Raw genomic sequence first — 18,329 nt, forward strand, 5'->3', positions numbered from 1 at the left:
GGTCGTAGAAAGTGAATCGACTCGCGTGAACCCTCAAAAAAACCCGCCATATTGCCAGTCTGTGACGAGCGGCCCGAGCGATTTCACGTTTCCCGCCAACGGAGAACTCGCGCCTGTCACCTGTTTATTAAGTGCGTGCAGCCAATGACACTTATATTTATTGTGTTTTCGTGGATGTGAATTATGTGAGGCTTCTGCTCTGTTGAATGGATTTTTGTATTTTATAGTAACTTTTGCAATGGAGATCGGTTGGAAACCGTTCCTTTCAAAAATGGTAAGTTTACGAAATATATTTCATGCTAGATTTAATAAGTGCAACTTTTACTGTTACGTGTTAAGAAATTTACGTAAAATTATGTTATTTATCATGTGAAAGACATTTCGATGTTAATTTATTATTTTATGTGCGCATTACGGCGACATTCACAACTTTTACTCAATGCTGAAAGTTTTGAATCCGGATTTGTTGAGTAACAAACTGGTTGATCTAATCGATTCATAAACGAAATATCTTATATTAATTAATAATTTAAATCTTACTGTGACTGTTACTTCGATATTAAGATTGGTATATAACTGATTCAAATCACAGATAGATCTCGAAATTATTTGATTTTAGATAAACACAAACATACACAAATGATATCCTTCACACATGCTTGAAATTCATCATCATACTTAAATATTATAACTCCAACAGTATCACATACCTGTGCGTCAAATAGAATGCTAATGATGCTTTAAATTATTAATTTTTAATTAATCCATATTTAATTATCAATTGAACTCAGTAACTGTTTAGATTTTAATACAACATTACAATTAAACCTGTGAACGCACGTAGAATAAGTTGTAACCGGATGTAGAAAAAAAAAGTTTTCATAGTTTAAAAAGTTATTGACTAGTATATCAAAACCGTATTAGTTTTTAACATACAGGAGTCATAATATCCTCTTAATTTAAAACTTGACTGTATGTGACATGATATAAGAATCGAACCAGGCGTAGCGCTAAAAAGATCCATGCAACTTAATTAAGAATGCAAGGTTGTTAAAATGACTCGGCGAAAGGTCTTTATGGAGTTGCTAGAAATGTCCACTGAGTCATTTTTCATCACAGTATTCTTCTGAACCCGACACAACCTGTTAGAGGAATTAAACGAAGAGCACAAACGTTAGGCAGGCGTGTAAAAGGGATATATATTTCTAGTCAACCGTGTAGTTACGGATTTAAACAAACAATTCCGCAAGAATATTATTATGTATTGTCTTGTAAAGATGTATTATATACATGATACATAATTGAATAGAAAGTTTAATTTTGACATTATCACATTATCAATTAATGAGAACATAATCGAAATTCCCAGTCAAAATATCCATTAGTAATAATTTTCTAAATACATGTACAATCCTGATTTTTCTTTAGAATGTCATTAAATATAGATTAAAAACTTCAATAGATTGCATGTTGACATAATAACACATTTCTAATGTTTAATGTGTTGTCATCACGACAATATACACCTAATGATAAAGAAGCGTACACAAATATAGTACAGTAAGAAGAGAATTGAAAATAAATATTTTTATTGTAATTATAACTATTTACGGAAAACAAAATTTATTGGACGGGAATTGAACCCCTGGTTCATGCCGGTTTTCTCACGATGTTTTCGTAATATAATATGGAATTCATTAACGCCAGGAATTGAAAGTCACACGATTTACTTAAAAAAATTCCTGCCGTAAGACCAGGTCCCTAAATGCGGTAGTCCTTTCGGGGAGATGCTCAATAAATAATCCAAGCTAATCTAACAGCAAAATTACTTCTCGAAAGGAAATCTGTTTCTCTACTATAATCTAATATTACAATGAGGAGTGGCTCTCACTGACATATAAGGAATGCAAAAGGCGATTGGCGAGACGGAACTTGCTTCGTCATCGCAATGCAATTTTGTATTTTTATTCTTTAGACATATTATGTGATAACTTTGAATATTTTTTGCTCTAGGCGGAGAAAAAGTAACCTATTTGCAAACCGGTTTCAATAAAATATGCACATTAGATACGTTCTTACTATTTATTTATAATGTTGGTGTTTAAGTCTCTGCTTGCTGCTTGGGACATGTTGGGGACACTTGGCGAATCCAGTGGATGGGTCTTAAGGTTGTATCAAAAGTTGAGGTGTTTTTAGTTGGTAGGCTCTCGCTACCCCTCTGAATACCAAAGGGCGTGGAGAGTAGACCCACCCATAGTCCCCGAGTTAGGCTCGACGTCCATGTCGCGGGCCTGCGTAAGCAAATTATCACAATTAGAAAAAAATGTATTGAAGGATTTTCCCATTTATTGGAAATAAATGCAAATATTTAAAAGAAGAGTTCAAATATGTGTCCAATTATGTTCAATATGTGCCAGTCAAAAATAAAAACATATTTATTGACAATGTTATATGGGTTATTTTATTTGTCAAATTAAAGCTAAAATTCCTCAATTACACATTATGTAAATAAAACAATTATGAACGTCTTATTTAAAATAACTTTCTCTACGTTTCCCATACTCAATCAAACTTTCTTGAGCCACAAAAATTCTCACAATAATAATGTAGAAAAACAAGAAAGTGATGTGTAACTGATACATTCATAGTATTGTACATATTCACATCACATTCGTATAATAGAATATAATTGGCCCATGTGTAATCCATTATACTTGGATAGAGTCAAACTCGCAAGAGAATCCATTTCAATTAATTTACTTATTAATTATATATATAATACTACGCGTCAAAAACGTTCAAACAATTTAAATAAACTTATTTGATATAAATATACACCCAAATACAGAAAGTCAAAAGACAAAAATCGAAAGTAACCAACTCAACGCAAATCACAAGCATTGAAACAAAACTGGCAATGGGCTGGTCATCTAAAACGATTCATAGATAACAAAGAACATTAAATACAACACAATGGAAGGGACCAGGAAAAAAGTGGCAGGCAAAAAGATGGTGGGTTGATGACATGGTATATATATCAGAAAAAGATTGGCAGACTATTGGTAAAGATAGAGACATCTGGAATGGGTCGGAAGAGGCCTTCACCCAAGAGGGGTCCTTGTCCACAGTCGAGTAACATTTTACTACTAACATTTAGATGTAAGTAAATACAACATTTGAAATGGAACTTAAGGATATGGCAATAAAAAAGACTTTTACACACACAAATACAGACACAGTTCCTAGTATGCCTAAGGCCTCGTTCTAGCCAGCTCTGTTATAAAAAGTGGCGACTAACCCTGTTAATTACAATAAATTCTCAGGTCCTTATATAATTATGTTACGCTCCTCTTATAGAGCTTTTTTGAAAATTCTATCTCGCCCTTCTAAGGCAATTCGTTTAGGATCTCGACCATTAAGTTGTGGAATATACTGCCCGACTCCATACGATTGGCTACCTCCCTAAAATCTTAACAAAGCTCTTCTGCATAAACATTAACCATATCTTATCCTGGTCAATCGTGGCTTTTGTAATTCTTGTGTTTCTTATTATTTTGTATTGTATCGCAATTCATGAAGTCGTGAGATTAGCTTTTAAGTTTTTAGTTAATTTTCTTTTTTTAAAGACTTGTATTATTTTAGATTAAGATTGGCGATTCTGTAATTTTTTATAAGATTTAGTTATGCATTTCTTTAACTTTACCCATAATATTTCTTGTTTGAGTTATTTCCTTACTAGGGTTACCTGGAGGAGATTGCTTGTTAGCGATAAGGCCGCTTGTTGCATACCTTATAATTTTTATGTATTATGTTATTCTTTCTTTTATAAATGTAACTAAGAGTAAATAATTAAATAGTCACTAAAAACGTTATACCTGGGACTAGTAGTAGACTGTAGAATATATTTATATCGTTACGTGGCTAAAATACGTAGAGAATGTACACAGGCGCAGACTACAAGGACGCTGATAATATTGAAATGTTTGCTGCTTGACGGTATGTTGATATCAATATGATCACGAACGAAATATAAAATTTACTATAACGAGACACGCAAACCATTTCAAACGCTGCGTATATATTCTGCGTATGTATTTAGATATATAATATATAACATATATAACAAAAACACATATAAATATATACTAACATTTTGGTCTGCTGTTGGCAGCGTTAAAGATTCGAAGTTTATTATATTAATAAAATTTTATTTAAAAGAGCATGAAATATGAATAATTCCTTCATAGTGAATAATTTCATTTTCAATTTGATAATGAATTCATAAACATAAAATAATTTATGAGCATTTGATGGACTTTGTAAAATGTCAAAGACACGGAAAGACTATTTGATTGATCGGGGTCATCTTTAATTATTTATGGGGCCAAATGTTAAAAAAATCTGATTAAATGTCAATTTTTAAATATTACACTTCATGGAATAGACAATATCCTATATCATCATCAAACTGGAACTAAACCAGAATTAAATGTTATAATATGTTTTATTGAAGGATTATAGATGCATTGCAACTTACGTCATTATAAATGTCTGCGCAATATTACCTACAATATGAATAGAAAGTTTAACTAAAATCATTCTGACATTTCACTAGTGGACTTCACAAAGTACAGGCTACAAAAAGTATAACGAAAAGGAATCCTATTTCACACAGTGTTTACGCTTAAGTCCTCAACCAATTAAGACAAGTTTATGATTAAAAATTATAAGGCCCCCTTGACATCAACAAAATTCAATGAAATATTGTATTATTTTAGTTGCCTGTAAGACGAATCTGTTCGTGTGTAGAAAGGTATTGATATCAAGGTGGAATGTAGGTCACTATTTAGCTACAATGTCGACTAGTTGTAACCTGACTGGGATGTAAGGTGAGCGTCAATTGTCATATAACGAGAAATGTCATTTGGAAGAGATAAGTGGAAATTTCATAAAAAAGCTTTATTGTATAATAAAAAAGGATGTATAGTTAAAAGAGAAAGTGTACTAGCCCCAACAATACTCTGTGTCGTGGGTAGCTCTTCATTCTCTTCCATTTGAGATATTAATGATCTTAGGCACTTGACTTTGACATAACACTTACAATATTAAAATTAAAGTACTGTTACACAAGAAGAACACTCTCCGTTTTAGCATAGGGCAGATTTTAATGGTAAAGATTGTTAGTTAAAAGTTTTTAATAAAGTGGTTAAAGATGAAAGGACCAAAGTGAAACAAACCAGAAGAAAGAAAGATAAGTTAATTCTAACTACTAATTCAGTTGTTTCATTCAATTCTTAATTTAATATCTTATGAATTGGCCAGTGACATTTATTAAGTTTATTACTTAACAAATGTATTTTTATAAACAGTTTCGTGTCTTAATAAAACAGAGATATTGGCGTTGAATCCTGACGAAACAATTCTTTATGACTGGCAATAAATTATAGATTTCTGTGAAAATTTGTGTGTTAGTTGTTAAATAACTTATATTTATTTTATATTTTTTTTAGTTGTAACAAAAATAATTGTCACACACATCCCCATTATAGGCATGGCGTAAACATATTGCAGTTTTGGAACATCAAACTGAATCCATATTTAAATCTTATCCATATATGAACTAGACAGTCACTATTTAAAAACACCGAATAAAAAATATTAATTGTATTTATGGTTTTATTGACATTTCTGTGATACAAAAAACTGGACAGCATTGAGGAAACGCGTTTCTGTTGTAAAATAAATAACTCTGCTGTCTTCCTTGATATACCTATGCGTTCGAGTGCATACCTCAACTAGGGATGTCAATTATGCTTTGTATACTATGTCAACTATCATTGACATTTTATACGATTATAACAATTACGATTAACATGTAAATGACGTTTTGTACTTATGGTGTCGTGTGTATATATTGTTTTATAAAAAATGTGTTTCTTCATTATAATACATATTTTATAATACAATGCATTAAAATTTTGAAATACTTAATAGTTGGATACAATACAAACAATATGTATTCATCCTTCCGTGGGTACTTCAAGAAAAGAGCGAACCTATTTTTAAAATGACTGCAACGCACTTGCGAGCCTTTTAGCAATGTGAGTTCATGGGTGGCGGTATCACATAAGAACAGGTGAGCCACCTGTTACCTAAAAAAACATAATATATAATACCTATTTATTTTTGGTTCAAGCCAGCCTAAAAGCTTTGTGGTCATTCAAAAATTAACTAAAAATGTGCTAACAATAGTAACTATAGCTAATTGTGTTTTCTCCTAAAATCAGTAAAGCGTGAATGGTTGAAAAAAGGTGGCATATGTGTCCTTTGAAGAATGAATAGTGGAAAATTGACGACCCTAAGTATACTCGTAAAATACGTGCTTTTGCATTTTTCAACCTTTTATATACTGTTTTTCAAGTATGAATATTTGCAAACACAATACGCATTCCTTTAAAATTTATCATCCTTTGTTGTCTTTGAATTCCACAGATTCAACTCAACCGACATAAAATATTATAATAAAGCCTTTATTTATCCACATATAAATATAATTATAGTACTCTAAGATGCGGCCCCTGTCCGGGAGAAGGTCTCTTCCAACTTTTTCCACCCTTTTTTATTTATTGCCATCAAAATATAACGCGTGTTTTATTTACGGCTCAATTATAAGATTCTTTCCTTCAGCTTCGATTTTGAACCCTTTGGAGTTGACTCTTGGGGTGTGGGTTTCAAGTGCACAGGCGCTGGTACATAGTACCGGTGACCTCAGATCTGGTACTTTCCTCGCTCAACGAATAAGTATCGCAATCGCAAATCGCAGCGAGGGAATGATGCCAGCATTTACAGTACACTACCACAGGGACCAAACTTTTTAATTTTGTTTATTTTCTTTTCGTGATTGTTATTATTACTATGTAGGTTAGGAAATACTGTATATTTGTGTGTTAGAAATAAATTTATAATTAGGATATACTAGATTATACTAATGAGGATATTTAACATAAGAAAATATATGCCCTTTACGAAGTATTGCAGCAGATACTTTGGTTTACAATCTATGGAAATCAAAAGTTTAGATAATGATGGTCAAACAATAGACAATAAGGTGAATGCATGATATGGGAATCGGTTTGAATGGAAGACCTTGTTGATATAAATGTTCCCTTCACATGAGTTTTAGATTTTAACTATACGAAGTAACCTTTGAGAGGTTACTTGATAATTACGCATAGGTATTCCTTAATATAGCATTTCGTTTGATATATTATTTAACATTAGGTTTAACGGCATCTCCTACAAGTTTAGGTATATAAAGAAGAAGGAGCGGCTAAAGCAGCAGTGTTGGCTTCAGCGTGAGACTGTCATCCTTGAGATTTGATACTCCGCTGTGCACCAATGGACTTTCTATATGCGCATTTGATATTCGCTCAAACGGTGACGGAAAGCATCGTGAGGAAACCGGCTTGCCTTAGACACAAAAGTCGACGGCGTGTGTTAGGCACAGGAGGCCGATCACCTACTTGCCTATTAGATTGACAAATGTTCATTAAACAGTTACAGAGATATGAGGACCAAACCTAAAAAGGTTGTAATGCCACTGACTTATTTCTTATGAAAAAAGTTAAATACATGTGAATTGAAATAAATGTTTTATTGTTAAAATTCGACAAAATATTATTTTCTAGAAGATAAAAGGCCTTTTTTATATAATATAAAGTATTCACTATCAATTTCCGTTTAAACAGATAAGCATAGTAACTAGTTACAAGAGAAACAAATTGCCTTGTCGACTGGTCTAGCTTTCTAGGTCAATCTACTACTATTTTAAGACATCTATGCAGTATCAAAGTCTTATTACAGTTTAATATACATAGATATCTTGTTAAGAAGCTTAGCGGAGAAGTTTACAAAATATATAAAAATACTATACAAAGCTTTAGGAAAGATTTTAAAGTGTAATTTTATAAAAATAGCTTTTAATAGATTACCTGAATTATTCATTTTCAGCCATGTTGTATGTGTAAAACGCAGTAACAAGACGATGCCATAGATTTTTTTGTTTATTTATATTACATTTGAACACTATAGTGATTTGTATTAATGTAACAATAGCAGTGTTGTTAGGAGCGCGACATCAAATAGGTAAGTGGTAATCATCCTGTGCCTGACAGACGCCGTGGACATTTTGGATCTAAGGCAAGCCGGTTTCCTCACGATGTTTTCCTTCACCGTTCAAGCTTATGTTAAATGCGCAGAAAGAAAGTTCATTGGTGTAGCTGGGGTTCGAGCTTACAACCTTAAGGATGCGAGTCGCACGCTAAACACACCAGGCCAAAACCGCTCTTTATCATACATTAAAAAATAATCTACGTCTATTTAATCGATAGTTTTGAAAAAACATGTCTCGACTGGATTTGAACGTGGGCCTGCCAGGCTAGATGTCGTCTGCATGATATTCAATATACTTTAATATTTGCGATCCTAGTGTAAGTGAATGGTTCATGAATTGTAAACCTAAATTAAAATATTGTTCTTAAAAAGGAAATGTTTGCTTCTAGAATGTCATTGAAATTGAACCTTTCCAAATACGTAATAAACTAGAAATCAACAATACCCGATTGTGTAAAAATTCGAATGAAAAGTGAAAGATATAAGGTGTAGTCGAAACACGTTGCACTTTCTAGATTCGCATATGTCTCGATTACTCGATTACCCTGCTATTATTATGTATCGAATGATCAATCGACGTTACCGCATTGTATTTATGGCGTATAATACATAGTAGAAAATGTAATATATCCTAAGGCCTAAAAATTCAAAAATCGGTCTTCATCACTTACCCAATGTATGTATGCGAGAAAGAACGGTACATACATGTACGTAGTGTACACAGTCTATTTGTAGAATCATTGGAAATAAATCAAGCAATTTTCTACGAAAATGAATTGTTATTTAATTAAATATCTATATAAAGAAACATGGACCATACTTCCGACAAAAAATAAATCGGGGTTTCCCGCCTAAAATTACCTTACATTGAAAAATAACCACAAATGAAAAATATTTAATAAGTACTTCAAATTAGGAATGTCCTACTTAATATCGTAGTTTCCCACGACTGTTTGTAATAAGAGCACCTCTCACCATTGCATTCTGAACGAGGTCTTAATTTGATATTAACGAATACCTTTCATGTTTTAGAGCAATTAACTACTGTGTAGAGTTTAAAATTGGTTTAGATATTATTTTACAATAGTCTACACAAGTAGTATCTCAACAAATGTTTCTTGTACAAGTTTAGCATTTTTTATAAATATTATGTAATCTTTAATAATAGCTACTTAATACTGTCATACTCGCAATACGCGTTCCCGCCAAGTCAAGCAAAAAGCGGGACGGCTGGAGGAACCTTTTCTCGAATCAGTTCCAGCCATTTTCTATCCCCTTATAGCTCTACGTTATATAACTAGAACCCTGGTTGACTTAATAAATAGATTGTCTTGCCAATCGGTCTAAACAATAAAATTTATTAAAACTTGTGAGATCTTTTATTTTCATATGATGGCCATGTCAATCTATTTCAAAGCAAAATATTGTTAATATTGATATGGTCAGTATAAAATGTTTGTATAAGATGTCAGTAGAATACAGAAGATCTCTACAATAAGCCCCAAATAACCACCTTGGAATTACAAATTAGAAGAACTTAGTTGCGGGACTTTTAATTTTCAAGTTAGGTTTTTCGATGGCTCCACATAATATGTTTAAAAGAACGTGGTAGGAATCAAACTCCGATTAATATGTCCTTTATAGTACTTTATAGTTTTAACTTAATCTCTAATCTAATAAAATCTAACTTAATCAGGCGAGAGTTGTAGAACCAGTTTGTATGTCAAAGGTGAGTACTTCACGACTTTGACTTTATTCTATAATTCACCATGTGTACCTCTTACAATGAATTGAATGTACATCATGGAATCGATGGAGATCTCTCCATCGCACGCATCTGTGTTGGCAATCTTTTGCTTCGAAAATCCGAAAGGACCCCCTATGGATCTTCTAGATCTTTCCACTAGATATTAAGTAGTTTTTAAAAATCATATTTAAAAATAGTATAATATATTAAGTAATTTTTAAAAATCTACATAATATATTATATTTTTATTAATGATTATTTGCGTGGCGAATATAAATTTGGTTACGTAATAATTGATGTGTATATGTGCGTAATCATATTTTCTTGTATATTTTAACCATACATGTTATTAAAATAAATAATGTGATTACAATAAGATTTGACTATAATGATGTAATGCTCCGCAATTCGCACGCCATTATGTGTGGAATGTGCAAAGCTTAGATTGTACCCCCATCATATTTTGTACCATATTCTTGCAAAAAAAAAATTATTATTAAACATTGTATACTTTAACAATTATATTACCATTACATTTCTAGAATGAGTACCATAGATAATCTCCCAAGACCTGACAACCATCTGTATTACCACAAATCTGCTGGTAGCATCGGAGATTGGTGATAAAAATATATTAAAAGCTAAAAATTCTCACCACTCGTGGTTGAACCAAGCCTGCATCCCAACGTCAAGCTCTTAAAATGCACATATAATAACAACAATTACAAATGTTCAATAAAAAAAATTACTTAAGAACTTATAGAAATCGATGAGCCTATGAATTTATTTTTAATGGAATGTAATTTATGTCCACTTTAAAATGGCAGAGGTTAAGCGTCGACCTTGTGCTCTGTTACCTTATACTTTATTCAGTTTAGGTTTATTTTATACCGGATACAGACTATTATAAATGTCTTATCGAAATACATAATTATGTTATGCAAAATATTTTAACTCAACCGACCGTCTAATTTTTTTACAGTCAATGCTGTCAGAGATTATGTTATAAAAGAACACGATGTCATTTGTTTTATTAGAATGACAACGCCACGGAATATCATAGACACCTTACTTCAATTGGCTTAACACTACAGCTAGTGCTAAGTAGTCGTTTCTATATTCATTGTATGAGAAAATGTTTAAGGTAAATTTGCAATAGATTTAAATTTCGCTTTCTCCGTTTTTAAATTAAAGAGTCTCCGACGAAAGCAATCAGTTACGATGACTGAATTTATAATAAAGTTATGCAGCGCATACAGTAAAATATATACGTAAACCGCATTTTCTTTACGTGTCTATGCATGTAATGTTATGTTTCCGATCTATGGATATAAAGGAGGCCGGCAGGTCTGTCTGGATTTTAGATATCTGTTACCTTAACATTTGTTTTTTCTAATAGGCAAAGACGTGATCATCCTTCTTACTGATATACTACGTCGACTTTTTGGGTCTAACGCATGCCGGTTTCCTCACGATATTTTCGAGTTTGTGTCTATGGGTGGCGTTCTCTATATTTATGCTCTTTTGACTCAATAAAGATCATAAAAAGAAAGAGACCATGCTTCTGACCTTTTCTTTCAATAAAAGTTATAATAAAATACAGAAGTAGTTTCCTTAAATCAATTGATGCTATTAATTGGCACAGCTATATTTAATCTGTATTTATATTTAATTAATTATAATTTATATCCGGAAATCATGTTGTAAATATGACGTATACTTAAATTTACTCCTAATATATCTGCAACTAGGTTAAAGCCGTTCAATTTACAGCCTAGCCTTTTCACTAAACAGCGCCGTTTAACTAGCGGCCTGAAAGATATTTAGCCAGTTGATCAAACAGTTAAGAAAATGGATCGATGATGTTTTATTATTTGCCGGCCTGTCAACTGTTATTTTAAATTTAGTTCCACTTTCTGCCACTCTCAAATAAATGTTGTTACAAAAGCTACGTCCGACTATCTTTCAGGCCGCTAGTTAAACGGCGCTGTTTAATTAAAAGGCTAGGCTACTCATTGCATGGCTTATTAAGTTAGATGGTTGCGATATATTCATATAGGGACGATAAGAGAAAAACTTCTTTTTTATATATAACTGGGGGTAAAAGGGCAGGAGGCTTATCTGATGTTAAGTGAATTCGCCTCCCAAGGAAACTCACACTGCACACTCGCAAGTGGACCTAGGCCTTCTCTGATAGGAAGTTTCTGTAATAGAACTATGCCATAATAACCTTAGCAAGATAGTATTTCCCTTATTATGTAGTTCATTAGATTAGGTCAAACTGCAAGCTTCACTGCGCTTGTGGTTTGCAACGTGCGGCTGCTCGCGTAATTCACTTTACACTCACCATTTATTTTGTAATAAATTATTTAATTTCTCGTTTAGTAATAAGAAAGCGATGACATTTAACTTGTTTAATACTACAAGTAAAAGTAATTAATGAAATAGCTGTTGATCTATTACTTACTATAGTTATCTACTAAATCTATCGACAGAGATTATAGTACATGACGTATCGAGTTTTAAGTTTAGAGATAACAATTGTTTCGTACATGTATAGAAATTTGATCTTGCTTTAAAACATAAATGAAAGTAATGCAATCATATTAAATCTACTATATATTATAGATATTACATATCAATCTGAATGCGTAAGACATAACATTTATTACTAATGAAACACACAAAATAATCTAAAAAGAAGATAAACAAAAAATAATGGACAGACAAATAGTAATAAGGTACATTGTAAAGTGTACCTATTATGTGTGTGTGTTGAGGTTGTAACTGGCCCTGGCTGAGCATTATGTTGTGAAGCACACGTGTTCCACAGCGAAGCTCATTCTGCAAGAGAAAACAACTGTTATTTTACGCCTCAGACGCAAAACACTTACTTCGGGAAAATTTGTTACAATCATTATTTTTCCGAAATGCAAACTAAAGATTACTTGTTTATATAGTACTAAACATTTAACCCACACTAGTGGTTCGTACCATACTCTCAATAAATATTTTCTGAAGGACTTACTAAAAACAGTAACTATTCAGGAAACTGATAAATATTTGCGATGATTTCACGACAATTATACGCAGGAATTATATATTTTTCCACATATCTTGAGTATGTATAGTAAACGGAACTCCTTCGATTTCGTAACCGGTGCCGCTTTCTCGCCTGAGGTCGGCTGTTCGAGGAAACAAATATTTAAATTATTTGCATACTGAAAAAAATAGAATTTCAAGAAGATTATCGATTTAAAAACACATTATCTTGACCTAGAAACCCCAAAGGAGGGTTATATCGACACATTGTTTTTATGGCCTGTTAGGAAATGTTCTTAAATTCATAAAGCACTCTAATTGAATATTTAACTCATTCCTCTGTAGTCACATAATTGACAGTTAAGTAAAGCTAAACCTATCTAATAAGACTGATTGTCTTCGATTGGATATAAGATTACAAATCTAAAAACAATCAATAATTAGAATACATTTTACAATCTTCTGTTCTTCGTAGTCTTCATTCTTCTTTATTGAAAACCCCTAAACGATACGTTGCTGCCTCCACAGCACTCTATCCTCAGCTTGTTTCAGGACATAAGGGATGAGACCCATACTTGTCCTAATTTGGTTTCGAACGGGTTGGCGATCGATCCCGACTTCCTGCCAACTGTTTACTGTACAAAAGATATACTTAAGCTGAATATTGTATTTCAAAAACTTGCTAATTTCTCCCTTAACGGGGTCATCCAAACTTTGTAGTTTCGCAAAGTTATATAACATATAAGACGAGAGTATGTTAATAGTACCTTGTACTAAATTCTTAGCTACGAACATGATAAAAGAAAATTCAGTGATAATGATTTCAATGGATCGTGTCTCGCTCTTTCGTTGGTAGCTCATGTCTGAGCCTCGTGGTCTGCAAGGAAACATCTGAAGCAGACACTCTGCTTTCACCGGTTTCTCTCCAGCACCTCTCTTATAACAGAACATTTGAGGACGATGAGCCTTTGATTGGTCCATCTGGTTGGTGAACGGCCACGTGATTTAATGCCTTCTGTGCTACCAACCACGATCAGTTTCTCCAAGTTCTCATCGCTGTGAATTGTATCGCCGAAATATGATATAATTACACCTTACTGAATCCCTTATTATTTCTTGTATGTTAGGCTATTATTATATTAGTAGCTTAAATTCTATGGTAATAATTGTCTTAATTTAAATATACATAGATAATACAATACATTAATAAGATAATTCTATTCAAAGTTAGACTGTACTCCTCTGTGGCAACCCACCCACTAAAAATGGGTATCCATGGGCTTCGATCGACAGAAACTTTTTGCGCTTCCCGTATGCTAGTTTGCCCGCCTATACAAAAAAAATATAATACGGTAACATTAGTCGGTTTCGAAAACGTATTATACTGCATCAGCGAACTATTTTTCTATTAAGTTAGACATCTTTAGTTTACTATCATACCTCACACGTATTGTACCATGGTAGTTAATTTACATTCCGCTAACTAAGTGAAAATCCCGTTAAATAGATTGACACATACAATATTTAACTTAACATAAGGTTGAAAGTTCGTCCGGTCGTTCAACAAAGCCAACTTTCCGTCAATTCGTATAAAATGAATATTGCTCGTAACCATAGATAATATTCATGTAGCCATGTCATGGTATAAGAAAAAGTAAACGATTTTTTTCATACAGAACATATATCGTCACTTAGATCTTATCTATGCACTATATGTTCTTTATTTAGGTATATAATGTTTTATGGATTTAATTTTGTACTAGCTATTACCACCTTCATTCGAATTTTAAAGATGTATTGGCTAATTTAGCAACACGAGAAAAAGACAAACATTTTAGGTTTATTAAAGGTTTAAAGTATGTTTAAAGGTACGAGGAGTTGATCGAATTAATACCTGCAGCTGAGTTTCATCATCAGACATTAAGACAGAATGCGATATTCGACTGGTATCACCAGGACGTCTGTTGTTCTACAACTGAGCGTTTTTTAAGGCAGTTTCTACGCACCACCAATATGTGGAACCAGCTGTCCACTGAAGTATTTTCGAACCAAATCGACGTAGGGTCCATCAAGAAAAGAGCGTACCAATTCTTAAAAGGCCGGTAACGCACTTGTAAGCTCTGGCATTGAGTGTCAATAAATTCCTCTTGTAAATTAAATCGTATATAAAAAAAATATGAAAGTTTATTATTATATAAAGTGAGTAAGTAATATAAAGTAATGTATATATCCGTCATCTATCAACCAATAAAAACTAACTCATACTCGTATCGCGTAACATATACGCGAAATTATAAATTATATAACAAAATTTACAACGTAAAATAACCTTTATGATATAAAAGATAAAAGTTAGATTGCTATGCGATAATATTTAACACATGCAATACGATGTGGCTATAATTGGTGCATTTAGCATGGGTATTTGGTGCACTGCACATTGAGTTCCTGATTTCAACTCATTTCGTCAAAACTTATAATTAAAATATTTTTTCCTAGAAATAAATTCGCAATACTTCCGTGACCGCCTTTAATTAAGCCATTTATTCCTTATTATAGAAATAATTAAAAATAAATATAATATATATATTATCTTTCAAGGACCTCAGGAGTATAGGACTCCTCCAATTGGCTGAATCTCTTTCTATCTCGAGCATTCTTCTCCCAATCTTCTAAAGAAACTTCTTTAAGTTCAGACCACGGAGCAAGAGGGAGACCTATCTTTCTTGAGAGCCTTTAGTTTTAATTATAATTGAATACTATAGAAAATAAACAATATCTTGATATATATGCAATGTTTTATTGTTTGGTTAAACTTTCCAAAGACACATTTATTCTAATGTCAAAACTATTTAGTATCCACACCAGCGTCATGACTAATAATAATAATAAAGAAACTTTGTTGAATATTACATAACAATAATTTATTATTGTAAAACAGTATACTGATTTGATAATGATATTTGATTTCATTTTGCGTATAACAAAAATGTTTCTCGTTGAGCAAGTTCTATTGTCATCCCAGGTCACCTGCTACCGTCAAAACAAACATGAAAGTGATATTGGTGACGCAACACAGCCGCGCCTATACTTTCTATTCATACATCCTATGATATTTACTGATCAAAGTTAGATAACATTGCAATCATACACTTGATTATCTTTAATTATGAGTGTCTAATGGTTTCAGCGTGCGAATTTCATCCCTGAGAACTTAGGTTCGATCCCCGGCTGTTCATCAATGGATTTTCTTTCTATGTGCGCATTTAACATTAGCTCGAACGATGAAGGAAAACATCGTGAGGAAACCTGCTTGCCTTAGACCCAAAAAGTCGACGGTGTGCGTCAGGCTCAGAAGGCTGACTGATCACCTACTTGCCTATTCGATTAACAAGTGATCATGAAACAGATACATTTATTTATTTTTTAAATTATCTACATTGTTTATATAATTTTTTCAGTTTAAAAATACAGGTCAATATGTATTTATAGATACAGCAAATATATATTAATAATAATTGTATTTGTTGCCAAATCTAACAAAACTGATACATAAATAAATAAACCGTTTATTTGTAAAGAAAGTGGAACATTTAGATTGATTAATTATAAAAATCCAAGGAACTCTGTCAATGTGCGCATCTAAGACTCGCTGGTACGGTGAAGGCAAACATCGTAAAAAAAACCGTTGTTCGAAATACAAAATTTCAATTTTATAATTTGATGAGGGTGATCCCAAATATTTTTTCTCGGCCGATCGTCATATTTACTAGTTGAGTCATTGTTGAGATTTACTTGGGTTACGTTAGACACATTTTTATTTTGATATATACTTGTTGTTATTTATAATTGATAATAGTTACGTCCACTATATAGAATTTTATACTGAGTGTTTAGTGCGTGTTCAGTATTTTGAGAACTATCGTGAGGCAAGGTATTAGCAAAAGTCTAACCTCTCTTTTTTCCCAAACTAATTGAATTTCTCCAAATCCTTACGGCTGATAATATTGTGTGCCTTTCTTCCTGGTAAGAAGATATTGTAACGAGGTATGTACTTAGGACTTATTATTCTAGTATAAAATTGTGGATCGACGGCCACCGAACCGTTCTTTGGGGTACAACCGTCATCAAAAAAGTCGACTGTCGGTCAGACAGCAGATCACCTACTTGTCTACGATGAAAGAAACGAAACGGATGTAATCTGAGACATAGTGCCACTGAATTATCATTAAAATAAACAGATAATATTATGTAAGATGGTAAAAACGAACTCGATCGCTACTGTGAAAGCGTCGTAACAGATTAATGATAAAGGGTATTAATTTGTAAAAGTTTTCACTAGTTCTGGATGGTTGTAAAATAACCTCTTTTCATAATTAATAATAATAATTCATAATGATTTTAATACTTATACGTATAAAAGCGATAACACACAAAATGATTTAATGATGAAAGTTGAGTTGATTTTCTCTTTCATAATATATTTAGTTATTGCTATAAACCCAAGACTTCGAAAAGAAAAATAAATATTAGGGCACTTCAACACTATCGTTACTACTAAAGTGATTTTTTTAGAAAGTAAAAGAAGTTTTGTTAGAAGTACCAAGAAAAGAGAGTATCAATTCTTGAAAGGTCGGCATCGCACTTGCGAGCCTTCTGGGAATGTGGGAGTACATGGGCGGTGGTATCTCTTAACATTAGATGAGCCTCTTGCTTGTTTGCCTCCTATTACATTAAAAAGGTAGAATTACAATACTATCAGTGTCTATATAAATGGCAAGACGAGGAAACATTCTCGGTTTTTTAATATAAAACGTGTACAGTCAACAATGCTATTTCCATATAAAAAGAATCGCAACCGTAACAAATAAAAACATCAGTGGCACTACAACATTTTTAGATCTGGGCCTCCGATTTCTGCATCTGTTTCATGATCATTTGTCAATCTAATAGGCAAGTAGGTGATCAGCCTGTGCCTGACACACGCCGTCAACTTTTTGGGTCTAAGGCAAGCCGGTTTCTTATGATGGTTACCTTTACCATTCGAGCCAATGTTAAATGCGCACATAGACAGAAAGTCCATTGGTGCAGTACAGATCGAACCTATGATCTCGGAAATAAGAGTCGCAGATTAAAGCCACTAGGCTCTACAGTTCTGCTCTGCCAACTTTGCAGTACCATATACAATAATTAATTTACGTTTTATATAAGATATCTGTGTAAATATAGTTTTTTTCGACACAACGTTTTCGTGTTATACGACACATGCACTAAGGATACTTCATATTGGTAGGATAGCTCAATAGTATCTTTTTAATCAGCTTATTCAGGCGTTGGTACATATATTGTATCTTAGGCCATATCTTAA

The 18,329-nt window shown here is 32.7% G+C and overlaps 1 protein-coding gene across 2 annotated transcripts in view; it reads left to right on the plus strand.

Annotated features, from left to right (window-relative positions):
* The first annotated feature begins 71 nt into the window (after positions 1-71).
* LOC123710178 (mucin-5AC) overlaps positions 72-18,329 on the plus strand; it is a 73,094-nt gene continuing 54,836 nt past the window's right edge. For both annotated transcript variants that reach the window (XM_045661932.1, XM_045661933.1), the window contains exon 1: positions 72-274. In XM_045661932.1, coding sequence (XP_045517888.1) covers positions 239-274 — 36 coding nt within the window. In that variant the 5' untranslated portion in view covers positions 72-238. The remainder of the gene's footprint in view (positions 275-18,329) is intronic.

The sequence above is a fragment of the Pieris brassicae genome, chromosome 5 (genome assembly GCF_905147105.1).
Source record: "Pieris brassicae chromosome 5, ilPieBrab1.1, whole genome shotgun sequence".
Taxonomy (NCBI): Eukaryota; Metazoa; Arthropoda; class Insecta; order Lepidoptera; family Pieridae; genus Pieris; species Pieris brassicae.